At 36.7% G+C, this 25,539-nt stretch overlaps 2 protein-coding genes and 1 long non-coding RNA gene across 9 annotated transcripts in view; 1 reads left to right on the top strand and 2 right to left on the bottom strand.

Moving 5' to 3' along the window:
- LOC105202659 (protein FAM13A) overlaps nucleotides 1-20,432 on the top strand; it is a 56,498-nt gene extending 36,066 nt beyond the window's left edge. For all 5 annotated transcript variants that reach the window (XM_026136202.2, XM_026136197.2, XM_026136199.2 and 2 more), the window contains exons 6-12: nucleotides 13,412-13,582; nucleotides 14,103-14,244; nucleotides 14,568-14,798; nucleotides 15,134-15,334; nucleotides 15,561-16,211; nucleotides 16,293-16,540; nucleotides 16,890-20,432. In XM_026136202.2, the coding sequence (XP_025991987.1) occupies nucleotides 13,412-13,582; nucleotides 14,103-14,244; nucleotides 14,568-14,798; nucleotides 15,134-15,334; nucleotides 15,561-16,211; nucleotides 16,293-16,540; nucleotides 16,890-17,103 (1,858 nt within the window). In that variant the 3' untranslated portion in view covers nucleotides 17,104-20,432. The remainder of the gene's footprint in view (nucleotides 1-13,411; nucleotides 13,583-14,102; nucleotides 14,245-14,567; nucleotides 14,799-15,133; nucleotides 15,335-15,560; nucleotides 16,212-16,292; nucleotides 16,541-16,889) is intronic.
- On the bottom strand, nucleotides 115-13,412 carry LOC113004077. Its single transcript, XR_003268821.2, has 2 exons — nucleotides 5,959-13,412; nucleotides 115-3,034 (listed from the first exon to the last, which is right to left on the bottom strand). It is a non-coding gene; the product is annotated as an uncharacterized LOC113004077 (long non-coding RNA).
- On the bottom strand, nucleotides 19,156-25,475 carry LOC105202730. 3 transcript variants are annotated; one of them, XM_039455692.1, is made up of 8 exons: nucleotides 23,487-25,475; nucleotides 23,067-23,400; nucleotides 22,549-22,957; nucleotides 22,102-22,375; nucleotides 21,601-22,029; nucleotides 21,412-21,515; nucleotides 20,997-21,129; nucleotides 19,156-20,920 (listed from the first exon to the last, which is right to left on the bottom strand). In XM_039455692.1, exons 1-8 carry the CDS (start codon nucleotides 23,757-23,759, stop codon nucleotides 20,657-20,659), a joined length of 2,220 nt encoding a protein of 739 aa, XP_039311626.1. In that variant the 5' UTR covers nucleotides 23,760-25,475; the 3' UTR covers nucleotides 19,156-20,656. The 3 variants fall into 3 exon arrangements, with proteins under 3 accessions (XP_039311626.1, XP_039311625.1, XP_039311627.1); XM_039455691.1 differs by having other exon boundaries at nucleotides 19,156-21,129; nucleotides 23,487-24,023; nucleotides 24,244-25,475; XM_039455693.1 differs by having other exon boundaries at nucleotides 19,156-21,129; nucleotides 24,244-25,475.
- Nucleotides 25,476-25,539: the final 64 nt, after the last annotated feature.

Raw genomic sequence — 25,539 nt, 5'->3', positions numbered from 1 at the left:
CGTGACTCACACACCCGAACGATGGCTTTTGAAGTTTCGCAGTAGTAAACACAGCTTACTCTTTTTCTTCTTTTTTATTAGTCGAAAATTTACCGTCACAATAATTTTTTTTGTTTTACAATCATCAATGACATAAATAAAAAGATTGTTTTTTTGTTTAAAAATTTATTTAGTTAATATTAGGTTTGTTTTATTGTTGCATTGGGCTGCGCCAGAATTTTTCTTCTCGCTTTCACTAAATTTCAAACGTTACCTGTTTCACTTCAAGTACAGAAAGTATGCGGTAATTCAACTATAGAAAACAGGTCTATTGTATAACGTTTTTATAAATGAGTGGTAGTAAAAAAAAAGTAGTTTTATCACGCAGGTAATAACATAGCATTATACATAAACATAATAGAGAAGATTAGTAAAAACTATTTCCAAGCAGAATGTAAATAATGCATTTTTTTTACATTTAGATATGACAAATATGTTAATTATTAGACACATTTTAAAATAGATATTTATAAACTGAAGTTTCTACGTTTTTCTATTACATAAAGGAAAAAATTTTTTCACTTTATATATTAATAAGAATTCAATTGAATTCTGTCAATATGCAATCAGTGTCAGAAAATGACATCAAAAACATTTTAATGGAATAGCTTTAATAACAAAATAAGCAATAAGTTTACATGTCATTTCCAAATAATTTTCTTTATTTTGTAATTTAAAATTTTAATTACATGCGAATCTCGTGAATGAATTAATTCTCTTTAACGTAGCGAATCATTAATCTAAAGAGTTCTCTAATGACGGCGGAAACTTTGCGAGGTGCAATATATTTAGTTATAAACACACAGCCCGCTCGTGTTCAATCGTAGATTTTACGATGTACGCCCGGCGTTAAATGTACGCCGACGACGACCGAAAATAGAGCCGTTGACGTCAAGGGTACGCGCGCGAACGCACGCGCGCACGAGATCGCGAAACATACTGGCATAATGATCACATTCGGCACGGCGAGCATTATTGCGGGCCACGGGTTACGTGCCTGTCGTGTATACGTCGCATAAACCAGTTAAAACGAACGCGACGTCGTTAAAACGTGCTACCGCCCTTCCGGCCACTCTATCGATCTCAATGTAATTTCGAACGATTTTGGCGAACAGGAGTGAGAGATCGATAACGATCGATCGTACGTGCTTGTACTGTAATCGAGAAAAAAACAGGCGCTCTAAAAATTACGAAATAAAATAACCATCTTCTTTTAGATTGATATACAATTTTAGGTATATTTAAATTATTTAATTTGCTGCATGCATCGTATCTTAGGCAAAAGAAACGGCACGATGCAACTCAACCGCAAGAAGTAGCCTTATGTATAATTTACGATTACTAATTTTCTATAAATAATATGAATCTATGCGGTCTTGATAAATTTTATTTGACAAATTATTGAACATTTAATTCCTTTTTTCACATTCTCCGGTCAATACTTAAATACTATTATTTTAATACGCGATTTTAAATTCTCATCGCGAAGGAAAAGCTGATTATTCTGGAGAGTTAATTTTTTTCCAGACGCGACTATGTATAATCGTATCACTTGTTGATCCCGCTATCACCGTTTAATTTTCTCATATTTCATCATCTCGCAATTCATATGTACCGCTGAAGAGAACATTGTCAATTCTGGCGAAGTGGATACTCGCACGTAAAATTATTTTACCAATAATTACACATAATCGGGCACGTAGAGTTATTCACACGCGCTCGCTGACAATTGGCGCAGAGAGAGAGAGAGAGAGAGAGAGAGAGAGAGAGAGAGAAACGCGAGCTTGCAAGTAAATCGTTTTTTTCATTCCGCAAACGTTTATTCAAATTTTACTACATAATTTCGCTAAAGCTATAGCCAATCGTCTCATAAATATCGTGCGACATCGAATCTATTTTTCATCTTCCCACTCCTTCTATCGCCCTCCTCTGTCCCAACTAATATAACTACGACGTATCCGAATTGAGAATTGTTTTTGATCGATTGACTGTAGATAAATAATAGCCCGCGTGTTATGTGGAGTGACATATCGATTGACGCAGCTCCATTTATATTTATTTAGTTTTCTCGTTCAATGTCGAATAAATATTTTAATTTGCATATCAGATCCATTCCTCCCTTTTCTTCATTTAAACCGCACTATCAATAAATTATTTATTTTATATTTAAATGTTATGTTAATCTTTAATGTGCGAATAGGAATGTTTACATATTTTACGGCAACAAGAACGATTATGTATGTTCGGTATTCACGCTCTGATGAATTTTTTTCTCTCGTCCGTTGAAGATAATTACAACGTAAGTCGATCCTGAAAAAAAATTTATTTTTAATCCGATTCTAATAATAATAAAAAATGGATTATCTCCGTCTCGAATATTTTTTTCATGCTCAATCAATCGAATGAGAATTCGATTTCCCGTCGTCGAACAGCGTAAAAAGTGCATCCACGTCGATAGCATCCAAGCGTCGAGCTTTTCGAGTGCGTCGTAGAAGGCGGTGCAAGATTCGAGACTTGCTTTCGGCTGTAAAGCTTACGGCAGCTCGGGAACGAGCTTCGGAAAACCGGTTCCGAGAGGTTTGTGTTTCTCTCATGCACACGCGCCACACATGTCGCGTGCATACGTGGTAAACGACCACAGCTCGGCCTGTCAACCGGCCGTAGGAAGAAAAAGGACGCTGGTTTTCTTTGCGATTTACGATTCACTGTAAAGTTCATTACGACTGCGCCTCGCGCAACCGAGAGAACTCGATCCATGCATTATTCAGCGACATGACTCCCGAAAACAGCACCGCGTTTTTCACGGGATTTCCATCGAAAATCTCCGCTTTCTTCGGCGACACGACTCCAAAATCGTTAATGATATTATCCTTTGAGCCCCTCTTTCAATCCCTTTTCGAATTTCGAGTGATAAATCCGGCATCAAAAGTAAATGACGTGTTACACGCGTGGTGGTAGAACAGGTTTGCTGAAGCATCTAAAAATTTAGCCAGATCTGAAAACAATTTTGTTGGATCATCAAAATAGTTATGGATACGAGGCTTAAAAGTAATTAGCAATTTATTAGGAGCTACAAAAGTTTTGATATTTTTGCAACCAGCACGTCCTATATAATTAATTTTTATTGTCAAACAAAATATTATTTTCAGATTTGCATCTAGTTGATTTTTTTACACTGAAGAAAAAATTACTAAATTTTAATAAATATTTATTCGAATGGTACTAATGAAATGTTTACTAAATGTAAATATATACTTATTTAGTGCAAGAACCATTAATTTAAATATCATTTTTCGTTATAGAGTAAATATTTATGTACTGTAAGTAAATATTTCATTAATGCTAAAATTTAGAAATTTTTTCTCTCACAATCAATGTAGATATTTAAACAAAACGTTATTTCCGTAACAGTATTGGAATTACACGCACATATATGGCATTTTGTTTTATTTTCGAAGCAAATCGATCTAGTCGATCTTAGCGCGGTTCCTCGTGTAAATTCGTGTGCGATTGCATGTTGCAACGCAGAGAGAGGACCGCGTGCACGGGTCGCTCTGTCACGTGCACGCGCGAGACGGCAGCGACGATATTGACGAGGAGGGCCCGAGCGGCAGAGCGGAGCAGTCAGTTTTCCACCGGCATCGCGCGTGTACATACAAGGCGCGAGGGCGGCCACGGCGATTCACGCCATTGTGCCGTATACGTATTGTATTGTGTCCGTGAACGTGAAAGCGCAAAACGCAAAAATCGTCCTTGATCGCGCATGAGTGTCGCGCGTGATTGCCTCCTCTCGTCTCACCTCCGCCTGGGAATCCTTGCGCAAAGAAGCGCCAGCGCGGCGCGGCTTAAAGGAACAGGGCGTTCGAACAGTGCGACGGGAGACACCGCGCGATCGCCTTGACTCGCTGCTAATTAATCGCGCCCGCCGCAGGTACGCCCGCGAGCGTGAGCCGAGGATCGTTAATTAAGGAGCCGCCGGAGTTCCCTCACTCGCGGCTACGAACGCCCGTCCACCGTGAACGCTAATTCTGGTTAACCAAATTTTCCTCCCCCCGGCTGTGTTGCGGGTAAGACCGTAATTCGGATTATTGAATTGAATTGGAATTGTAGTGCAGCCCTTCGATCGTCAATTACCGCGGCTTCGATCGCCGATCGGTTGACGCGCTTGGACCTGCTTTGAATGCCGAAGATGTTGCCCGAGACGAGAGAAAGATTGACATTAACGATCATTCGCGTACCTGAATCGTCGTTTTACGCGTGTAAACATTTTAGAATCTAAAGAAGAAATTGACTCAAATTAAAGCAAAGGTAGTAATCGGTTCGTATGTAAATAATAAAAAACGAAAATAAAGAGAAATAAGGCCACAACAACGTAGGTGACAGTTTGAATAATATTGACGTGTGCAGAAATTCATTGTAACAATGAGCGAACGTTTCTTTTATAATTTTTTAACGTTCAACGTTTTTTTTTTGTAAAGCGAACGTTATTTTATAATTGAACACGGAGCGATAAAAATACTTCAGATCCAATATAGCACCTCTCAAATTTACAAAATATTACATAGCGATTACACAGTTGATTACGGCAATTTAACACTTTATTAACGATTATTAGATAAGTCAGATCAGACTCGATCAATTCATGATTTGGAAGTCTCCGTTCATTCATTTATTTGTTCTTATTGTTATTTTTTTATATCAATTGTTCCTACGTTACACTCATTGGCGAAGATCAACGAACTTATTATAACATGGTTTTATTGTAAATTCGTGCAATCTTAATCTTTCACTAATTGATTAATTTAAATATTAATTGTTACGTTGAAGAGAACTCTGTGAAGTTGAAATTACGTTGTTTGCTTATTATTATGGCCTTATCTCTCCATTTTCATTTTTATTACCGGTGAATCTTTGAAACGCGAATTCGAAGTCGATCGCTAATCTCGACGTTTCCCCGAAGCTTTCTGGGGCAGCACTTCGTCGGCGTTCCGAGCGTTTGATGTAATAACGCGAGATTTCCTTCGTAATTTATCCGTTTGTTATCGTCAGAGGTCTGAACAAAAACGAGAGCAGACAGACTCTTCTCTTCCTCACGAAGAAAAGCAATTTTCATAGTAGCTTTCAACGTAACGCGAGCATTCACGGGATGACGCGATGACGCGAGTTGAATATTACTCCGCGATATCGTCAGTTGTCGTCGATAATGGATAGATCGTATGGAATGATTCAGTGTTATTGCCTGTCTCGTCCAATTTTTAATAGAGCGCAAGTGGCTTCTTTATATATATATATAAATGAACGCTGCGGAGACAAAAGTCTAGACTGAAATACAGCAGTCCCCTTTAAATACAGTGTTATGTTCTCGCTCAACGATAAATGATTTTGCTTGCGTTGACGTAAATTCGATAGTAAGCTCGATCATGGCGAATACGGTTTCTGTCAATGCAGAAATCGGTTTTGAGCCGGTCATCACTTTTCCATCAATTTAGAGTCATGCGTCATCGTGCCACTAACGTTTCGATTTACTCGTTCATCTGTCGGTATTCGAAAGTTAAAATTAATCACGGCAATAGTAACGGTTCGGCAATAGAGGCAGATCGCTCCGTATTGACATCTGCAAACGTCATCGGCGTAATGACTGGATAATCGCGCGGAAATCTCCACCGGCGTGCTTCTGTACGCTCTTTCTGTGTTACTGAGCAGTTGTGCCGGCTGCATTGAATCGACGAGCGGAAAAGGAACGAGCCGTTTTTCTCGATCGTAAGTGCGTTCCTCCCGGGGGAAAGCAAAGCCACGCTGGGCATTACATCGCCGATCATCGTCGCTCCTCGAGCACATATCGGGATCACCATCACCGTTCGCGTGCGCACGTGTCTCTCCGCCCGTGTGCGCGCTCGCACGTTCTCCACCTTCTCTCACCTGTGTATAGTCCCACGTGCGGGCGACCATAAACGTTTCATCGAATCGCCGAGAGACTCGTCTCCGTTCCGCCGCGCCGGTTGCGCTGCCTCGTCGCTCGTCGCCGTCGCCGTCGCCGTCGCCGTCGCCGTCGTTGGAAAAGAAAGTTGGCGCTCGCGATTACATGAGCGCGACGCGAGACAGCGGGGGACCTGCGTGCCCGTGAGTTGCACATTTAGCATAATTTTGCCCGGCGATGACTTTGCGCGAGCGCGCGATGACGTTGACGCTAGCTGCCGCGATCCGCACTCCGGCTCATCGATCCGCGCGGCCGCGGTTTCGGATCGAGGGCAAGCGGAAGCGAGGTTGAACGACTCGAGAGGCTCGTTTTGATTTCGGCAAGTACGACGTTTCATTCGCGAGTTTTACTTCGACGAGTACGGAAAAGCAGAAGTTGAGATCTGCGCACAATAGAGAAATATTACGAATAGGAAGTAAAATTTTAGAATCAGCTTCCTCAATGAATATTAAACGTACCGCATAATGGATACGAATAAAACGTGAAATATAGATGTGTCGTACGAAATACGACGTAAGTTATTGTTTATTATAGCGTTCATTGAGGAAACTGATTCTAAAATTTTTATTCCTGTTTCTAACATCTATTTGTTGTACGCAGAACCTTGCGTCACTTGTTGCAGCAGTAAGATAAATGAAAATTATCCTTTCCCTTATCGAGATCGTGTCGCCTTCGAATGGGATAGTTTTTCTAAGACTGTCGTAAGTTTCTCCGCAAAAAGACGATCATTCGAATTATACAGATGTATTTCAATCAACAATTGCATAATTTTATGATCCATTAAAATAGGATTAAAATAATTGACTTTATATTATTTTCTGAAAACTGTAGTCTTGGGCCGTAACATTTTTTTCAAATCGAGCTAGTGCTAGAATTCATTCACACTCGTATCGATCGTAAACTGCTAGCAAGAAGCACGCGACTTATCGCGCATTCTGAACGGCGCGGCAGTTTAAGCGGAATACGAATTGCAGAGAGCAATTCGATGGCGTTTAAAAGGAGAGAAAGGACGGTTGACAGTAATGTCTAATCGTAGTAAAATATTTAGACGTTAAACGCCATTAAAGACAGTCTCTATCGATATTCCATATTGATGAAGTCTCAACAAACTTTACGGTCCATAAATAGATATCGACATGGACGTAAATTGCTAATCTAATTTTAATTGCAAGAACGAGTTGAAGCTCAAGGTTCTTAAACTAGGGTTTCGTTTGGTTATTTTACTTTTTTATCATATCGTTACATTGTATTTGTTTTATACTTGTTATATTTCAGATTCGTTATTGGCCTTTTCTTTTTGGTTTTCATTATATTGCACATTTCATAGTCTTATATGTATATTAATTATTTATTTCTTGTGCTAAAACAGTATCTATTCTAATTGTCAAATCTTCGATTCAGTCGTTTCAAAATTCATGAACAATAATTAATTAGAATCATGCTATGTATAATATAATTTAAATCGGAAGAACGAACTGTCATAGTGCAGTAATATTTCTTATGCGATCTTACATAAATTTTTTAGTTCTTTAAATTGCCGTTTTCGTTATCTTCGCTCTTAAAACGTAGTTTGTAAGTTGAATCAGAATACTAATATTACAATATTCAATTGATAAGCAATTTAATAATACTGATGCTAATAAACATCTCTAATTATGCTGACGTTGACAAATATCTTAAAATACTGCGAAGAACTTACTGCGAAAAATATTATCTCATCCAGGATTTAAACATGATTCTATAAAATTGTATTCATGAAATTGTATCACGAAAAATACAAAAGAATAAAAGCAAAATATTTTAGGGATTTTAAGATTCTTGTTAAAATATTGAAATACTTTTTAAAATATTAAAATATTTTGGTTTTATTCGGTAAATCGCAAGACAGCACGTCTTGCATCTTCCGTTTGCATCGCGGTGCATGAGAAGACGATTGCGCGGCCCGTCGTCTCGCCGAGCGGCGCCGTAAATCCATGGTAATTCGTGAAAGAGCCGAGGCCTTGTTAGAACGCGTCGTAGCTCGGCGAAGAGTAGATTTCCACGTCGCCCTTAATCGAAATTTATTAACCATGGCAAAAGTGCAAGTACCGAGCGGAATTGTATCGGATTGGATAACGCTCAAGCGTCGCTTATTATGCACCTTGATACTATGCACCTCACGCCGGGAAATTCCTTACGGTATGGCTAACAATAAGCGGTAACAATGACACGAAAGAAATGATCTCTTGTTTTTAGAAGCGATATCGAATCTTGCATGAAAAAATTTCTATTGTTCGATTGTCGCTTAATTAACGCTGTCTTGATAAAATACCTCATGAAAATGTGTCGAGGAACAAAATCGATGCGTTAAATTGTACGAAAAATATCGCAAATTTTGAAATTTTAGTAAGTTTTTTTTTAGTGTATGTATATAAATAAACTTAATTGCTTCAATTATTTGATTTTTTTTTAAGAGAAGAAATTTTTATAAATATCATAAATTCATAATGGATAGCATAGGTCTGAATTCTTCAAGAGATAAACAAGTCGCGTGGAAATCTTTCTAGAAGATACGGTGATCCATAGTAAATGGCTGTCACGAGCCCCCGTTTATGTTAATTGACATTAATCTACGCGGAACAAAGTTTACAGGCGCGCGCGAGTCTGTAGCTGCCCGCCGACAAATTAATCGAATTATGTCTCGTGAGAGTCATCCGGCCTACCAATTTATTAGATCTATTCACGTGATGATGCATCATCATCATCATTTTCATCATCGCGTCACCTCGATTGTCCGTCAATAAGCTTGCGCTTCCTCGCAAGCGGCGCGATCCGTTTTGTCACGTACTTTCCTATTCATTCGCCGATTCCCGCGATCGGAAGAACATCGCGCGCGAATATCGTGCTTCGATCTATCGCTCGATCGTCAGTCGCGTGTATCCCATTCGAAAGAAAGCTAAGAATCTGCCGCGGAGGACCGAGGAGCTAATTGAGAACGTTAGAAGTGTGATTATCAGGATTTTTCGCGCGGATGCTATCGCCAAGAACGCTACGATGACAACGTAATTAACTCTTATATTTTTCGACAATCTGCAATGAAAGTGCGAAACTCTTTGTCGACTCAGCAAACGAAAATAAATTCAAATGGAATTGAAAATTGCAATTTATTTTAGTTTAACCGAGTTCGCGCTTTAGAATCGGAATACCGGAGTATTTTTGGTTTCAAATGGACTCAAACCGATTGAAATACGAAATGCGCTATTCATCATTTTGAATTCAAATGGGTCTATTATATTATTTTTTGATTCAAGTGAATTGAAATGAGCTATTTATTATTTTGAATTCTGGTGGATTCACGCCCCCATTATATTATTTTTTAATTCAAATGATTTGAAATACGAAATGAGCTATTCATCATGTTGAATTCATATTATTTTTGGATTCAAATAGATGCGAAAAATCCGAAGCGTGAATTCGAAAATGTCAAAATAAATTTAGTTTTTATCGATTTTAATTTATTTTCATTTGCTGGGAATACTACTACTATATATCAATGCTAACTATTCGAATAATATCAACTCACATTTCTCTCGGTTAACAATTAATTCAAATATTTTTTTTATAAATTCATAAATCGTCTCTCACGTAAGATTGTTACCGTTTTGCAATGAGTTATTGTAGTAGCGCTAATAGTATGTGTTTGCGCGAATGTTCAGAATAACAATAACGTCCGCGAAGCATGAACCGTTTCTAAATTGACGCGTTTCATTAAGGATTGATCGATCGATCGATCAGCAATTAACGGCGCGAATGACGGCGTAATTGGCTCGCGGTCATGTTGATATTTCCGTGATGCGAACTTTCCGAACCTGTGATCACCCTGAAAACGCGAGGTAGCGATACAAAAATACCACACCGTCGGAATTTTCCCGAACTTTGATGGATACACAAATAATATATGTGCACGCGAAGAACAGTTATATTTAGAATCTAATACAGCTGCGATGCTCGCCAACTTGCATCGGGGCTTTTAATTGAGAGAGGTCTGGGAGATGTCTGATTAGGATTTCCTTTTCCTGTTGGTCATTGTGTGTGCGCGCACTTAACAATAGATTTTATCGCGACATTTAAGCGCTACTATAAATACGCCTTGGACATTTCTCAGCGTGTCGAACAAATGTTTACTTTTTTCCTTCAAGACAATCGTTTCTCTGACGCAAAAGAACTTTATTTACATTATTTTGCAACAGTTTTTAGCATAGTTTTAAATTAGATATAAACATTATTAAATTAGATCTTAAAAGCTTTCTGCAACTCTCTTTTATATTTTAAATTACAATATTGCACCTATAACATTTATATATGTATATATTAAATTGGAACAAAAATTTCTAGCAGTACATATAGGTTAAATAAATTTATGTACAAATATTTTGGAATTTGATTTAAACAACGCTACAAACTTTTTTTTCAATCCAATAGAATTTAACTTTCGCAATGTGTGATTATTTTTGATGATTTAGGAAAGCTTTATTGATTTATTAAGAACTCAATAAGTTTTTTAAAGGACTGTTGAATCGTGTTAGAACGAATGTAAAAATGAAAGAGATCGTTTAAGAATGATACGAAGAAATTTGCGAAATTATTAAATCTCAAGTCTTTTTTTTTATCACAATCGATATGAACGTTTTGCTGTCAAGGGAATTGATAAAAAAAAAATGAGATGGCATTGCATCATGCCTTTATTTCCGCAAGCTTCTTCTCTGCGTTTTGATGAGTCACGATGAAAGTATTTATCGCATCACGATTCCTTTGTACTCGGGTCGTGACTCGTGATACAAACTCAAATCGGGCGTCGAAGACACGACCTGAATTCGCGAGACAAAAAAATCTGAATTCGCGGGAAGAGAAAAAGAGTCGTTATCTCGAAATTGAAATCGCGTTATCGCGCTGATATAATTCAACATCCTTTATCCTCAATTAGCTTTTATGATGAAAGAAAGTGGTGGCAAGCCGAGAGAAACAACTTCGATTTCGCACTTTTAAGAAAAAAATAATAATTACGCGGAAAGATTAGATTCGCGAGATGTAAATTTAAATCGCCGTTGCGAATGTAACCTTAGTAACGAGATTTCGCTGACTGGGATAATACTTTTGCGCGCGAGAGGACTTTTGCGGAGCACGAGAAATTGCATTTGGAAAAAGAATGTCTGGATTAGATCGTAGAGTTAAGTACAATAAGGTAAACGTAATTTACATGCTGCTTTTTATCTCAGAGAAGGAAATTTAAATTCAAATGAAATATCGATTGACGTTAAAAGCAACTATATATATTTTTAAACAGAATTTTCACACAAAAATGAATAAATCGGAGAAGACGTTCAATCTTAAATATAAAATTATTCACGAAGAATTCAGATTATTCAGACTACGTGATTTGTACAAATTGAGGATCGAGAAGTTGCTGAAATATAAACAGCTTATTTTGCAATAAGCGAACAAAATGAAACGAATGAATTAAAAGAAATTTGTAAAAGAAACTTTAACTTATATTGCAAAAAGAATATATATTTACGAACTCGTAATTATTGTCCAACTTCAGGTACTTTTATTTGAAAATATAATTTACAAAATTACGCAGTCAGATTGTTGATTCTTTTTGTTTATGACATTTAAGGCCACAACACATAAAAAAAACTCAAGCAATAAAACGCATGCAGTAAGAAAATCAACATGTTGGATTTTCTGCTATTTACATTATGGTCTTACATTATGGCCTTATATTTTCGACTGTAATTGGCTGATTGGCTTTTACTGCCTAAGTTTTACTGCTTACGTTCTTTTGTGTGCCATGGCCTTTACTTTTGCATATTCATATAGGTGTAATGATTTTTTTTTTTTTTCCTTAAAATGACAGATTTTTTCTGCAGAGTAGTATTTAATTCATTCCATTCTGTTCATTTTTATTGCAAAATAACAGATATTTAATTTCAGCAATTTTTCTATTGTCGCGTTGTATTAGCGTTGAGGCGACCTAGTGACCCAGCCTTATATTATTTGCCAGGCTGAGAATGAATATTTCGCGATTTTTATCGATTATGTATTGTGTTTTAATGGCGCATAATTAGTCGTGTGAGAAAATTATTCCCCAGAAAAAAATACTCTTAGCACGGACTGCAATTTCATTGCATTATGTAACGATACACAGAAAGATTTTTATCACAAAATTTGAAAATCATGATAACCGTAAGACAACATTTCATTTCAAAGAATTTTACGCCATTGCCTCTGATTTATTAATATCTGCTGCGCATATTTTATACTTTGACACAGGTTTATATAAAATATAAAGTACGTTTGACTATTTTTACTCGAATCAACTGTATAATTCGATGTCGATGCTAAAAGATGTTGAGTTTACGATTTTTTATTATTTCAAATAGAATAAATGGCGATAAATTTATAAAATATCTCATAAATGTTGCAACGCAGGATGATATTTATAAAATGTCTCTTGTATATTTCCAAAATTCCTATCGTTACTCATAATATTTGATAAGTTGCCAAGTTGTTCCAAGGTTATCACCACACACGATAAAATTTGTAGCGAACTTTGCGGCGAAATATAAAATGAAAAATTCTCTCGGCATATCCCGCAAGGACGCAGACCCAATATTTTTTCCCGCGCACGCAAACGCACTTTAGCCGGTCGAATCCGGTTCATGAATTTCGTAGTGATAAGAGACCGCGCGCGCGATAATGGCTGGCTCTTCTCCATTGAAGCCCGACACTTGAGCCAGCCATTTTGTAATTGTAATTACTACTCTGCTTCTCTTGTTCGATCGAAATGCAGAATAAACGCGCTCACCTGCCGCATTATCCTAATTACTGTACGTGCCACGCATTATTTCCCGGCGCCTCGTCCACGATCATCTCGTTAGCTGCGCATTTCCCGTGCCTCCGTTGCCCGTCATCGCGCATCCTATGCATGACAGACGTGATGGATCGCTTTATCTGCTCGACATTATATAGCGGCTGAAAAGAAAACAGAGAACCTTATATAATATTCCGCGTAGACGGAAACTCGGCGCATCGTCGACGCGTTCGTCGACGAGACAACAAGTGCGATTCGCCGCGACCGCGACGTCGTCCGTGATCGTCGCGTTAATTTTCTCTTTCTTTTTATTTCCGCGGGGAATCCTTACCGCCTATTGTTTCAATACGTCGACCTCTCTCGCTCGTTTCCGCACTCTCGTATCTCGCAAACTGCGCTTTTACCGCGATCGTTTGACTCACAATCAGACGGCAGCCGATCGAGAGTTCGAAGGCTGACACTTCAAGATCGTCGCGCTTCGTGTCTATACGATCTGACCTGGTTTCTTTCTTTTTTTTCCCTCTGTCCCCGTATGGCTGCAGTATCCGTGAGAATACGGTGAACGGCTTGGTACCTGTCGGCGACTGCAAGATCTGCAAGGATACGAGAGACGAGCCGAAGGACTCTGAGGGTGCGTCTCTGCTCTGCTCGCTGAAACCGCGTAAGCGCAAGGAGCGGCGCGAGTCCTGCTGCCAAGAACGGAAGCTAATAAGGTATGCGTTAAGGATACAGATCCTTACGTCTTCTATTTGATCTTTCGACGGCGTTAAAACTTTTCGTTACGTTTCGACAAACCGACCACCTCGAATTGGTCAATTTTATATATAATTTTAATGTGCGTTTGTACGTCACAATTTTGCTGTTGAAACATTTAATGTGTAAATTATGTCGCGTTAATTATTAAGTGCAATGGCCCGTCATATGTGTAATAATTGTAAAGCGAACGCTTTGCATATAATGTACATACGTGCGATTGAAGATTACTGATAACAAATTTTGAATTTCACGTTTTTGATTTCTCTCATCCGTTTGTTAAATTGACTTTACTGGTAACGATAAATATTGAATTTAAATTTTCGCGTAATACGAGAATAGGCGCAGAGATGTGAAATGTGCATTTGACTGAGTTTTATGGATACGTTCGCGAGCACCGTTCGTCTTCGCTATTATCGCATTATAGCGAATTTAATGGAAAAAAAATTGTACATGGAATGTGACGACTATGCCTTTCAGGAGCAGCAGCGAGGAACGTGTTCTTGACAGTCCCACCGACGTTGCAGATACGATCAGACGTGTGAGTAGCCACGAAGATTTCAATAGCCAGGAACATTTGCACATTTTATCGCAACTCGGTCAAGACATGGGTCACGGCGTGGTGAGTATAACCGTGGCAATATGTAAAGCTCAATTCTCAAAATATTTTTTATAATTAATGTACTTTATGTAATTAATTAATTAATAGATTATTAATGTATTTAGTTCCGGAAACATTTTTTTAATAGAGCAATTATCTGTTAACGAACATTCTTTTATCTCAGAGTATCGAAAGTTCAATTATCACATAATACATTATTTATTTTATTTTACATAAAATAGAGAGTAATTTTTTAGTATAAATTGATAAGAAAATTAAACATTAATCTTATTATAAATGAAATGCAAACTTGATTTACTAATCGATTTGTGATTTGGGTGCAGAGATGTGGCGGATTACCACTCCACGAGAGAACCAACGTTTCACCGGTATCGAAAAAATCGTCATCGGTGCCGACACCGTGCGAAGTGGTTGTGGCGACTGAAAAATATGATTGTGACGCTGAGAGATTGAGAAACAGCGAACGCTTCAGCAGAAGTATCACCCCGAGAGGCAGAAGACAAGCGCGCAGAAGAAGAGTGCATAGAGTTACGGATACTGACCAGAATTCTAAGGTAAATAAAATCCTTTATTATTTTCACCAGATATGGCAAACGTTAATTAGTCTTTTTGTGTTACGTCTATGTGTCATATCTATGTGTTGAAATATTAAAAATTAATTCCAATCAAAATTCAATCTCACTAAAGTAGATTCCGATATTCCATAAAAATTGCAACTCGAAAATTGATATAATTAAATTTTTATTTAACCGCGAGTGAATGACGTTTTTAATGATAATAGAACTTTATAAATATTAAAGCGCTAATATTGAGTTACTTTTCAAATATTCAATATGCCGCATGTGTGATGAATTATATTTTTTATAAGAAATAAATTTTTTTTTAATAGGAAAACGAAGAGGAGTCTGAGAATATGTATATTTCAAATATGTCACCGACTCCTAACAGCTCGCCGGCTCAAAGCTTTCTAGAGATGTTGAGTAGCGGACCGAGCAGATCACCTTCGCCAGCTCGTCCGCCTACCGTTGATCACGAGGACGCAAATAATCCCAGTTTGACGAATTGGGGCTTTCAACATTTGGAAGGAAACGTAAATATCTGGTTTAATTAAAAAATTAGAAATCATATATAGTTGTTAAGAAATTATATTGCACAAACTCAAACGATTAAATGTGATTTCAAGCCAAAGATTAAGAATTATGCGAATAGAGATGTGCAAAAAATTGTATATATTAATCGAAATGAAAATCTTTATCAAAAAGTAAATATTTGATTGTTTTTATACATGCATTAATTATTTCAATGGATTTTCACAGGAAGAAGCCGTGGACGCTCGAGTGGAAGCTATGCTCTCGCCGAGAAACTCGCTGTTGCTTCCTAGGAGATTTTACTCCGAAGAGGAGATACAATCGAACACACTTAGCCCGTCAGAAATGGGACTGAAGAATCTTGCGAAGCACATTAACGGCCTCAAGAAAAAGATCAAGAAGTACGAAGACGAATTTGAAGAGAACTTTGGATATCGACCGAGTCATTCTGACAAAATGAGTAACCGCGACATCAAACGGTTATGCACGGAGCTGAATAAATTGCGGAAGGAACACAAGTTACTGAAGGAAGATCCAATAGGTGCGTTACTGGCCAACGCTAATAATCGACTGAACACTACCGGCAGTCCCATAAACAACAACAATGGCCATGAGAAATCCCGGGCGACGTCGATAGAAGAGGTGGTCAAAGAGGCGGAGAAGAAACTCAACGAGAAACGCATTAAATATAATCGGCCCGATAACATGGAGGAACTCAGTTATGAACAATTAGTAGACGAAAAGACGGCCGTGCAAAAGGCATTGCTCCATATTGAGAATACTTTTGGCAGGCCAGTGTCTAAGGAAGACAGAACGGTTGTACGGCCATTATACGATCGGTACAGAACCTTAAAAAGACTGCTCATCAGAGCGGGCGCGGTAAGGGCGAAATAATTGTTGTTACTACGATTCAAAATTTTTGCAAAAAATGACAATACTTATGTTTTGTACACATTACAGAGCAAAAACAAGGACAGCGTTTCGGAACTGGCTACGATTTTAGAGCACGAAACAATGGATTTTACGTCGTCTAGTCTGCCAGGAAATGCCGTAGAGGCTGAGAGAAGAGCCAGCGAGCCTGACATGTCGCATCGAGGTATTTTGGACTGTATCGATCCCGTGGATCAATTGCCAACTGATAGCGATAGTCAGCATAGCAGTAGCGAAGGTAGTCGCGGTGCCGGTGAAAGCCTTCACGCTCTTCCCCAGTAAGTTTAAATCAAGATTGAATATATTTAAAAAAAATTGAGCTATATATATATATATATATATATATATATATATATATATATATATATTATTTCAATTAAGTTGACAAAAAAGTCATGTCGTTTTATTTTCTATGTAAATGAAAATTTTTGCTTTGTATGAAAAAAATGCCTTATATAGAAGAAGAACAACATGACTTTTTGCCAACCTAAGATTTACTTATGACTTTAATTATACTCATGCTTAAAAAAGATTTACAAAATAGGAATTATTATTATTATTAAGAGAATAAATTCAATTGGAATATATTTGTCAACACTTTTCATCGAATGTTGTCTCTTCTTACAGAGAAGAATTATTAATACAACAACGAAGTACTCGAGAGGAAAAGAAACGACTTCGTAGAGCACTGAAGGAACTAGAAGCGCAGTTTGAGGCCCGAGCTGGCCGTCGTATGCAACGCGAGGATCGTGGACCGCAAGTCACCACTGTGTATGAATCCTACAAGCAGGCAAAAGCGAAACTGAGACTGATCGACGCCCTCATAGCCAAGAAAGCTTGACGTAGTATTTAATTCACAAGCAACAGCGAACTGATTTGAACAACATTGTTGAAACTTAAGCAATCTTTGAATGTCTGTTGCACCATGCAGGCACATTCATCACCGCAATTTCTGTATTGTGCGGTATATTGATTCAAAAGGCCTGAAGAAGCAATATCTGCTGAAGCGAAAAACACTATTGTAACGTAACGAGAATCTATCGTCCAGAATCAAAAGCTTTTGAGAACACAAAAGAACGTGCAAGTGGATAATACTTGCGAGTGTAGGATTTACTTCCTTTTCGTAAGTATATCCGCTGTATGCAGTTTTCTTTCGATCGCAGATTCCGTTCACGCGTTACAACACTGAAGAAATAATACCGAATGTTTTCAATGTTAAAGTAACGCATCTTTTTTACATCGTTTTTGATCAACATAATCGATATGTTGAAAAGTAACGCATAAACGGACAACTTATAGTGAGCAATGTCTACAAAATAAAAGCATGATATCATGGTAGTACATTTGAACTCTCTTAATCTCTAATAATTCTACAGCATAAAATGATTATTACGATGTGATATATCGTAATTGTTCGACGAAATAATCGCGTATCTTGTACACCGGTTTACTTTATATTTAACGCGTTCGTTTGCAATGGAAGATTTCCATTTGTCCTCCATTCATTTCACCGCGTATGCAACATTAGGATACACTTTTGACGTTAACGAGAAACTGAATGTTTATTTTGATATATTTACAATTTATAAAATTGATCGGTTACAAATATATAAAAAAATGTACTTATATTTTATATATATATATTTGTTGCAAATATTTCTAAACTTGTTTGTACTTAAAGTGTCAAGTTTTATAACGGTTAATGCAAGAACAGATATCGAACGAACAAGGCTCGACTTGTCATTTTTAATCGTTAAGACAAATCAAGATCTTTCCGGCAGATAACGTGTATCGTACGATTATGAGAAACATGCCAGATAGTAATTTATTTCACCAATCAAATATATTTTATTTTCGTATTTATATTTTGAAAAAAAAAGATTTATTTTTTGTTTCATCGTTGAGAGGAGCATCTTGTTTAATCATACCGTGCGTAATGTCGGTTGAATTTTTCTTACTTTGACGATAATTATTGTATCGATAAGACTTAAAAGAGAAATGATAGAAGAGAGCGGGTATCCATATAATGATTAACGTTTATAGTGGGCCCGATATTTATTTTATCACATCTTAAAGTAATCGCTGAAGTCTAACGCTGAAAGAGTAAAGAACGAATCTGTGGGGTTACTCGTAATATATAAGTACCTTGTAAGAGATATCACATGTTGTAATATTGTAGAGTACTATAAAATGTTACGAACTTAATAAGCGTATTAAAAGAGAAAGAAAGAAAAAGAATATTCACTAAGAGAAGCTCGTTGATTTTTGCGTTTATATTTTTGTACAAGTACGATTTTAAGGCCGTTCGCAATGTATACACACACAACCGACTACTATCGTAAAAACGCCTTAAAATTCCACTTGGATCGATTTTTTCAGAATAGAATCTCGAGAATCAAGGGTGCTAATGGCTTGAGTTCTACCGCATGCCGACTAATACGAAAGAAATGCTTTGCGAATCTCATTGATCATGAGTTGCAACCGCGCCGAAGGGGTTTTTTTTTCTCATTTTACCACGACATAGTGACAAAATCAGCCACATTTCAGAATTGAAAATTTCAATATATAAACGAGATATAAAAGCAATCAATGATTTTGACTCATTCAGTATCAAGCAGGAAATAAAAAATCGGCGAGTAAATTTGCCAATCTTGCGTATTTATGGGTAAAATTAACGTTTTTGAAAATAATGATACATCGGTGGCAGCCGCTTGTGAACACATAAATGCGAAATACGTGTCCGTTGTAATTAACAAAAATGAGTAAGTAACGAAAAAAAGGAAAGAACAAGACAATTTTTTAGACCAAAGCATTTTTTAGTCTGTGATATAATGAGAGATATATTTGCGTTAAGATGGGAGAATGTGTGTGTGAAGTACTCGGTTCCGTTTCTGTTTCCTTCTTCTTTTTGTGAAAAAAAATTTTGTAGAAGACCGAGATAAAGAGAGATGTGATTTTTCCGCCATTTTCTTTGCAGAGAGTGATTGAAGTCGGCGATATCTTTCAGAAGATCCTACAGCGATGGCGATAGCATAAATAAAGCAGAGTCCTTTTTCGAGAGAACGGTTGGAGACAGAGTAATCACGGAGAGCTTAAGAAAAAGTGAACAAATGAATTTTTCATACGCGCGCCAATGATCGAAATACACATGAAAATAAAAATTGAAATAAGAAACTCAGCAAGGCTGTACCACTTTGTGTATTTGGTCGATCCTTGAAATTAATTAGTCTCTTATCTGCTGCCGTTTAATTACTTCTTCATAGCAACAAAAATGTATGACACTATAGGAGCACTTTTGTCACCGCGACAAGATTATTTTTCACATTTCGTCGCGGAATTGTTGTCCTCCATCCGTACTGCCAAAAGGACTGCGCTGTTCACGAGAGAAAATTAATTTTGTATTTGATGCCCACAGGAATGTTTTTATTTCTCGCGGGTGCACCTAAGTCGCGCCCCTCCACTAGTAAGAAAGAGAGAGAGAAAGCAAATTAGTATTATCGTAGATCTAAGATAACATTTTATATTAACGTTAACTAAGGTATATTTTGTAGCGGATAGTATCTTTAATGCGTATAAGGATAGATCGCGTGATTCTGTGTAGACGCTTTGACAGGAAGAAAGAGAGAGAGAGAGAGACAGAAGCAGGAATAATTTAGAAGAGAAGACGGAACATAGAGGGAGGCAAGAACATTTTATTTAACGAAGCTAAGAGACAAGCTAGATCACAAATTGTTTAATTAGTACTTAAAAAAATGAACATTGCTAAATATTTCGTGCGGATCTACGAACATATCTAGAGAGATTAGAATCTTACGACAGAGAGAAAGAAAAAAGTGTAAAAAAAAAACGGAAATCAGTAACGATTGGAACAATTTCTCTTGGATATCGTCGTACGTAGCTGCAGCTGACAATTACAATCGACCGTGAGAGCCGCGACGACGAGAAATCCGTCTCTAACGGGAGTCCTAAGAAAAACCACCTTCGGCGTTTATACACACATGTTGATTCTGTATATACATATATATAAATATATTATATGTATAGAGGTATACACACACATACACAAGGCGGAAAGTTGCGTATACATGAATTACATAAAATCGTAACACACATACATTATTATGGGGTAGCAGGCAGAATCGAATAAAATGGAATATGATCTGCTGGAAATGTTTGTTCTTTTTTCATTGCCGCAAGGAAGAAGTGATCAATAAGAAAACACCTCCCAAATTCTCTCACAAAATGCGCGTCTTTCGTACCGCAGAAGAAATTAATTGACGTCCTTACCTTTTCTCCCTAAAACTCCCTTTTATCAATGTATAGACGGTTTGAAAAAAAAAAAAATAATTTTATTCTATTTTCTTTCAGTTCTTTTACCGTGACCCAATGCGACGTTACGACACAAGCTGCAATTGCTTGTGAAAAGTTTGAATCTGCCGTAATAACGCGGCCAGCTGCATGGAAGCGGGCGGTTCTCGCGCGGCATTCCACAACTTTCTTCGACTTAAAATCTGCACCGGATCCATAGAGCGGGACTTTCCGGGTGTCATCGAGAAGGAAAAAGGATTCCTGCGGGTGTCCTTGATAGACTCGGTTGCTATGCAAACCAGACTGTTTCTTTCGTGCAGCATTTTCATTTGCTGCTTCAGCATCATTACCTGTTTCCGCAATATCATTGATAACAATGTGTGGGCATATCCACCGGGAGTGCACGAATGTCCAGTAATAACTCACTTCTTTGTAGAGACCAACGACGGCGTTGATTTCTTCTTCCTTGGCGTTGAGCTCCTTTTCCATAGCGGACAATTCATTCGTCAAGGATTTATCGCTGGACTTGTCCACTTGTGACTGCAATCTCTCATATTTTCTGTAAAAGACACAACTCGCAGTTTTTATCAAAACTACACCGAGAAAAAAAGTTATTGACTTGACTAAAATTTTCAACTTGATTAAAGTTCTTCAAATTCAAGCATTTTTATATTTAAGTCAAATATATAAATGCTTAAATTAAAGTTCAAATATTTTATGTATTTTAATTAAATGCATAAATACTTGGACTGAAAAAATGTACTCAAGTTGAAAAATTTAGTTAATTTCACAACTTTTTTTTCTAGTGTACACACTTTTAAATTTAGTAGCGCACACTCACGTGTTCATCTGTTCCAATTGATCATGAAGCTTAATCAGAACGTCGCGTATCTCGTTAGAATTGTGCAAATCGGGTATGTGTATTTTATGATCGCCGATATTACCCTGCAATATTAATATAATATGTTAATATCGTTCGTCAATTATTACATATTTACTTTTTAACGCGAATTACTAAAATGTAATTTACCTTTAACGATATTCCCTGTTGATGTTTAGGACTCGCTTGGATGTTACTTTTGCTTACAGTGGAAGAAGCCTGCTGTTTAGTTCTATTATCGCAAGAATCGCTTTTTCCTTTACAAGATTGCTTAGAAACATTAATCTGTTTTTCAGAAATATTTTCTGCATCGACGGAAGCCTTTGTCACACAGCCACTTTGCGTCTTATTCACAGGTTGCAAATTAAACGCGGACAATCTTTTATTTTTACCGATGTTCTCAACGCAATTAAACGTTCCAGACATTTGTGAGCTCACGTCGAGAACCGACCCCTCGTAATGACCGTTCATCTGATCCAGAAAAATTGACATTGGTTTTATGCCCCTGCTGACCTTGCGAATCAATGACGGAGTGATATCGCTCGCGATCGATTGTCTCATCTTCATCACGCTCAACACCTACATTGTAGAAGATGTTTTTTTTTTTAAATATCCTTAAATAATGCGTGTCTCGGAATTTCGTCGGCTCACTTGTTGAATATTTAATCCGAGATTGTGACTCGGGGTCACCGAGGTCCCCACCACGAACGGAATGTTTCGGAAATTATACCTGCTGTAGTACGATCTGCACGAGCGTTTTAATTTCGACGCCAAAGTCGGCATTTCATAACTGGCCATGAACGTCGGATCGTCGTATCTGCTGAAGGCGCGCTCGCATTGTCGCGTTTCATTCTTGGTCGATGGACTAAGATCTTTGGAATTCTTTTCTGATTTATTTTGTTCCTGGGCAACCTCGGGCGTCGCTCTACGAGAGAAAAAAAGTTCAATAGCAGTAGTGATGGTAAAAAATCCATAGTAACACTAATATATTTTTAACGTAGAACAATGGTAATTATGTTCATCGTTCATCAATAATAATTACGATAATGTAATTAAATGATTATTAAGTACTATTTTATTATAATTGCAAACAATTACTCTGAGTTATTTTTATTATTTAACGTCTGCAGTTGCTGTTGATTTTTTTTATCGTGGGAGCCGCAATGATTCTTTTCAATACTTTTACCATGGGACCCATTATCTTGTTCATTTTGCTTATCGTGGGATATGCAATGTTCCTTTTCATTTTCCTTATCGTGGACTTTGCGATTAACATGTTCAAGACACTTGCTTTTTGGACTCAACATTAATGTCTCTTGAATCTTCTTTGGAGCCTCCTTGGTCTCGGGAAGATGCAATTTTTTTTCATACTTAGCTACATCTTTAGAGCACTTGTTGGACACACGAGAATTGCTTTTCTTTAATTTGGTATTATGAAAAATTTCTACAACGTCATTGAACTTTCTCAGATGCTTTGGAAGATTGGATTGCTGATGGACGCTAGAGCCTGCGTAAAAAGTATCGATAAACAACAGTGATCAATTTGATAACATACAATACTACAATATAATTGTAAAACGAATATGTAGAGATTGTACGCGAATTCGACTTTTTACCTTTGCGTCGGCGTTTCTTTACTTCTTCCCTGCTAATGAACCCCGTGTCTTTGGTGGTAACGGTGCTCTTGGATATGGAACTCTGTAACTTCGCCTTTCTCTTCCGTCCTTTAGATATCGCATTACTTTTCCTGTATACGGAATTTATTTCGCTTCTTCCCGTTCGGGATCTACTTTTTTTCATTCGTCTGACTTTTACGACACTTGGCGCGTCCAAGTTCAATCCCGAATCCTCAACATCATGTCTCTTGGCGGAAGATAGCATCAAGCGGAAATAATCCTCGTCCACTTGCGACGTACTCGACGGGAAGTAATAATTTCCATATTCTGTATGCTATATATTTGTATTATAGACAAAAATAATCCATGTAAAATTCTCGTATACAATTATAAAATTTATATAATCTCGCGCACGCCTACTTCCGTGATCTCGTCCGGAATTGGCACTGTTATCGAGCAAGGAAGTTTCTTATCTAATTGAGACCTCGGTGTAATCGTAACGTTCAATAATCCTTTCTGCCTTTCCTCCATCGAACTCTCTAATCTCTCGGTAATATTGTCGTCGACGTTTTTTCTGGGCGAAAACTGAGCAAACTTCGAACTCAAATCGAAAGGGTCTACGGGAATACGGGGATATTTAAATGCATAAATCGATTTTAATCCCGGAAGAACCTTTACCAAAATTTTCTTCATTCTTCAGCTCAACGTTACAAGTTTTCTGAGTAATGTTACAATTTGTAATTTTGCCTGTAATCTCGCTGTTATAGTCATCGTTATGCTCAACTGGAGATTTGAAGCCTGAATTTTTAGAGGGCGACATTATTAGCGAAACGTCAGATGGTTCTTTACTTCCTCTTATTTCCGTTTGAGCCTTTCGACAAACTCCCATCATATAATTTAGTTCCGACTTCAACGTAAAGCATTTGGTCTCTGCTTTGTCCAATTCCTGTCCGATTTCTAAATGAAATTGGATGGCTGTCATTGTTCAAACTATTTTTGATATTCAAAAATTCTGTAGTTTAAAATTAATTCTGATATAACGTTAATATCCCTTATAAGAATTTAATACTAGCAGATATAAATTTCTATAAAATTTCTATAAGGAATTTAAAGAGGCAAATATAATACGTCAAAAGCATATATATAAGAAAAATACGGTTTTTATAAGCTATAATACTTTTCAGCGTGTTGTTTGGCTTGCTTTCCGACTTGTTTACTTTGCATGATTGCATTTCGAATTGATTTTTTAAAGATGATTCTGAAAATAAAAATATATATGACACGTATATAAAAAAAATTAACTACTAACGAAGATAAAATTCCACGACTTCCCCAGGATGTTCATTTACCAAGATTTTATTTTTTATTTAAACAATTACCAAAAGTCTCGCTCATATCGTTATAAACATTCATGTTGTGTGGTACATCAAATTCTTCTTAACTTTCATAATTTCTCACTCATGTAGTTTAATACGCAATAAAATTTCACATGCATGATTAAAACTTCCTATTAAAATACAATACTTTTTCAAAAAAAATAATTTGACTCTCACAAAATATACATTCAAAATATAACGTATAAAATTACAAAAATATTTCGAAGGTTACATTTACACGACACGGTGGACGATCACATCGTTCTCTTGTTGCGGACACATCCTTCTTTGTTTTAAAATATTTCACATAGGGACAAATTCAACATTTACAGAATTTGTAGATTAAAATTCGTATATGTATGTATACATATTCCTCAAAGTTTTATTAAAGAAAGTATTATGATCACAAACAGTTAAAAAAAATCTACTCTATTTCAAAATTTAATTTTTCATTTTATGTCATTCATTTCATTGCAAATTTAGACATTTTTTTTAAATATTTTAATTTAATTAAAGCAATTATAACGAGATACGTAGCAACTTTAATCAAACTCCGATTAAATAATCGGCAAAATCATTTAAAGCAAAATTTTTGTCTATATAATTTATTATCTCCAATCTATGTTTTCCTCGTGTGTTAAACAACAAAAAAATTCTGTATGTTCACAAAATAACATTGACACTTGACAAATTAAAGATGCATATGTCTTATATTCAAAGTAACGTCAAAAATGTTTGAATTTCATAGATTATTTTATTATTACGTTTGAGTATCAGTGTAAAATTTGAGTGAAATTCTCTTATTGGTTTAAAAGTTGTTTACTTCTTTGTTCGCTGTTAATTTTTACGTCAAATTACATTTTGTAGAACTTATTTGCAAATTTGCGACTGGTTTCAAAGCCAAAATTCAGGTATTTACGATTAAAATTTTTGTCGTTGATCAGGAAAAAAAGAATAAACCCAGGAAGTCTAGAATTTTTAAATTTCAATAATTTTTACTTCATATTTTCGAGTCAAAATGTTCTTAATTATCAGTTAACAATCGTTAAACTTTGGTCGAAATTGCGCGTAAGGTGTTTCTCGAAATTAGATTTGAA

This window comes from Solenopsis invicta, chromosome 12 (assembly GCF_016802725.1).
Source record: "Solenopsis invicta isolate M01_SB chromosome 12, UNIL_Sinv_3.0, whole genome shotgun sequence".
NCBI lineage: Eukaryota > Metazoa > Arthropoda > Insecta > Hymenoptera > Formicidae > Solenopsis > Solenopsis invicta.
The sequence above is the reverse complement of the archived record's forward strand: the minus strand, read 5'-3'. Positions and strand labels throughout refer to the sequence as shown.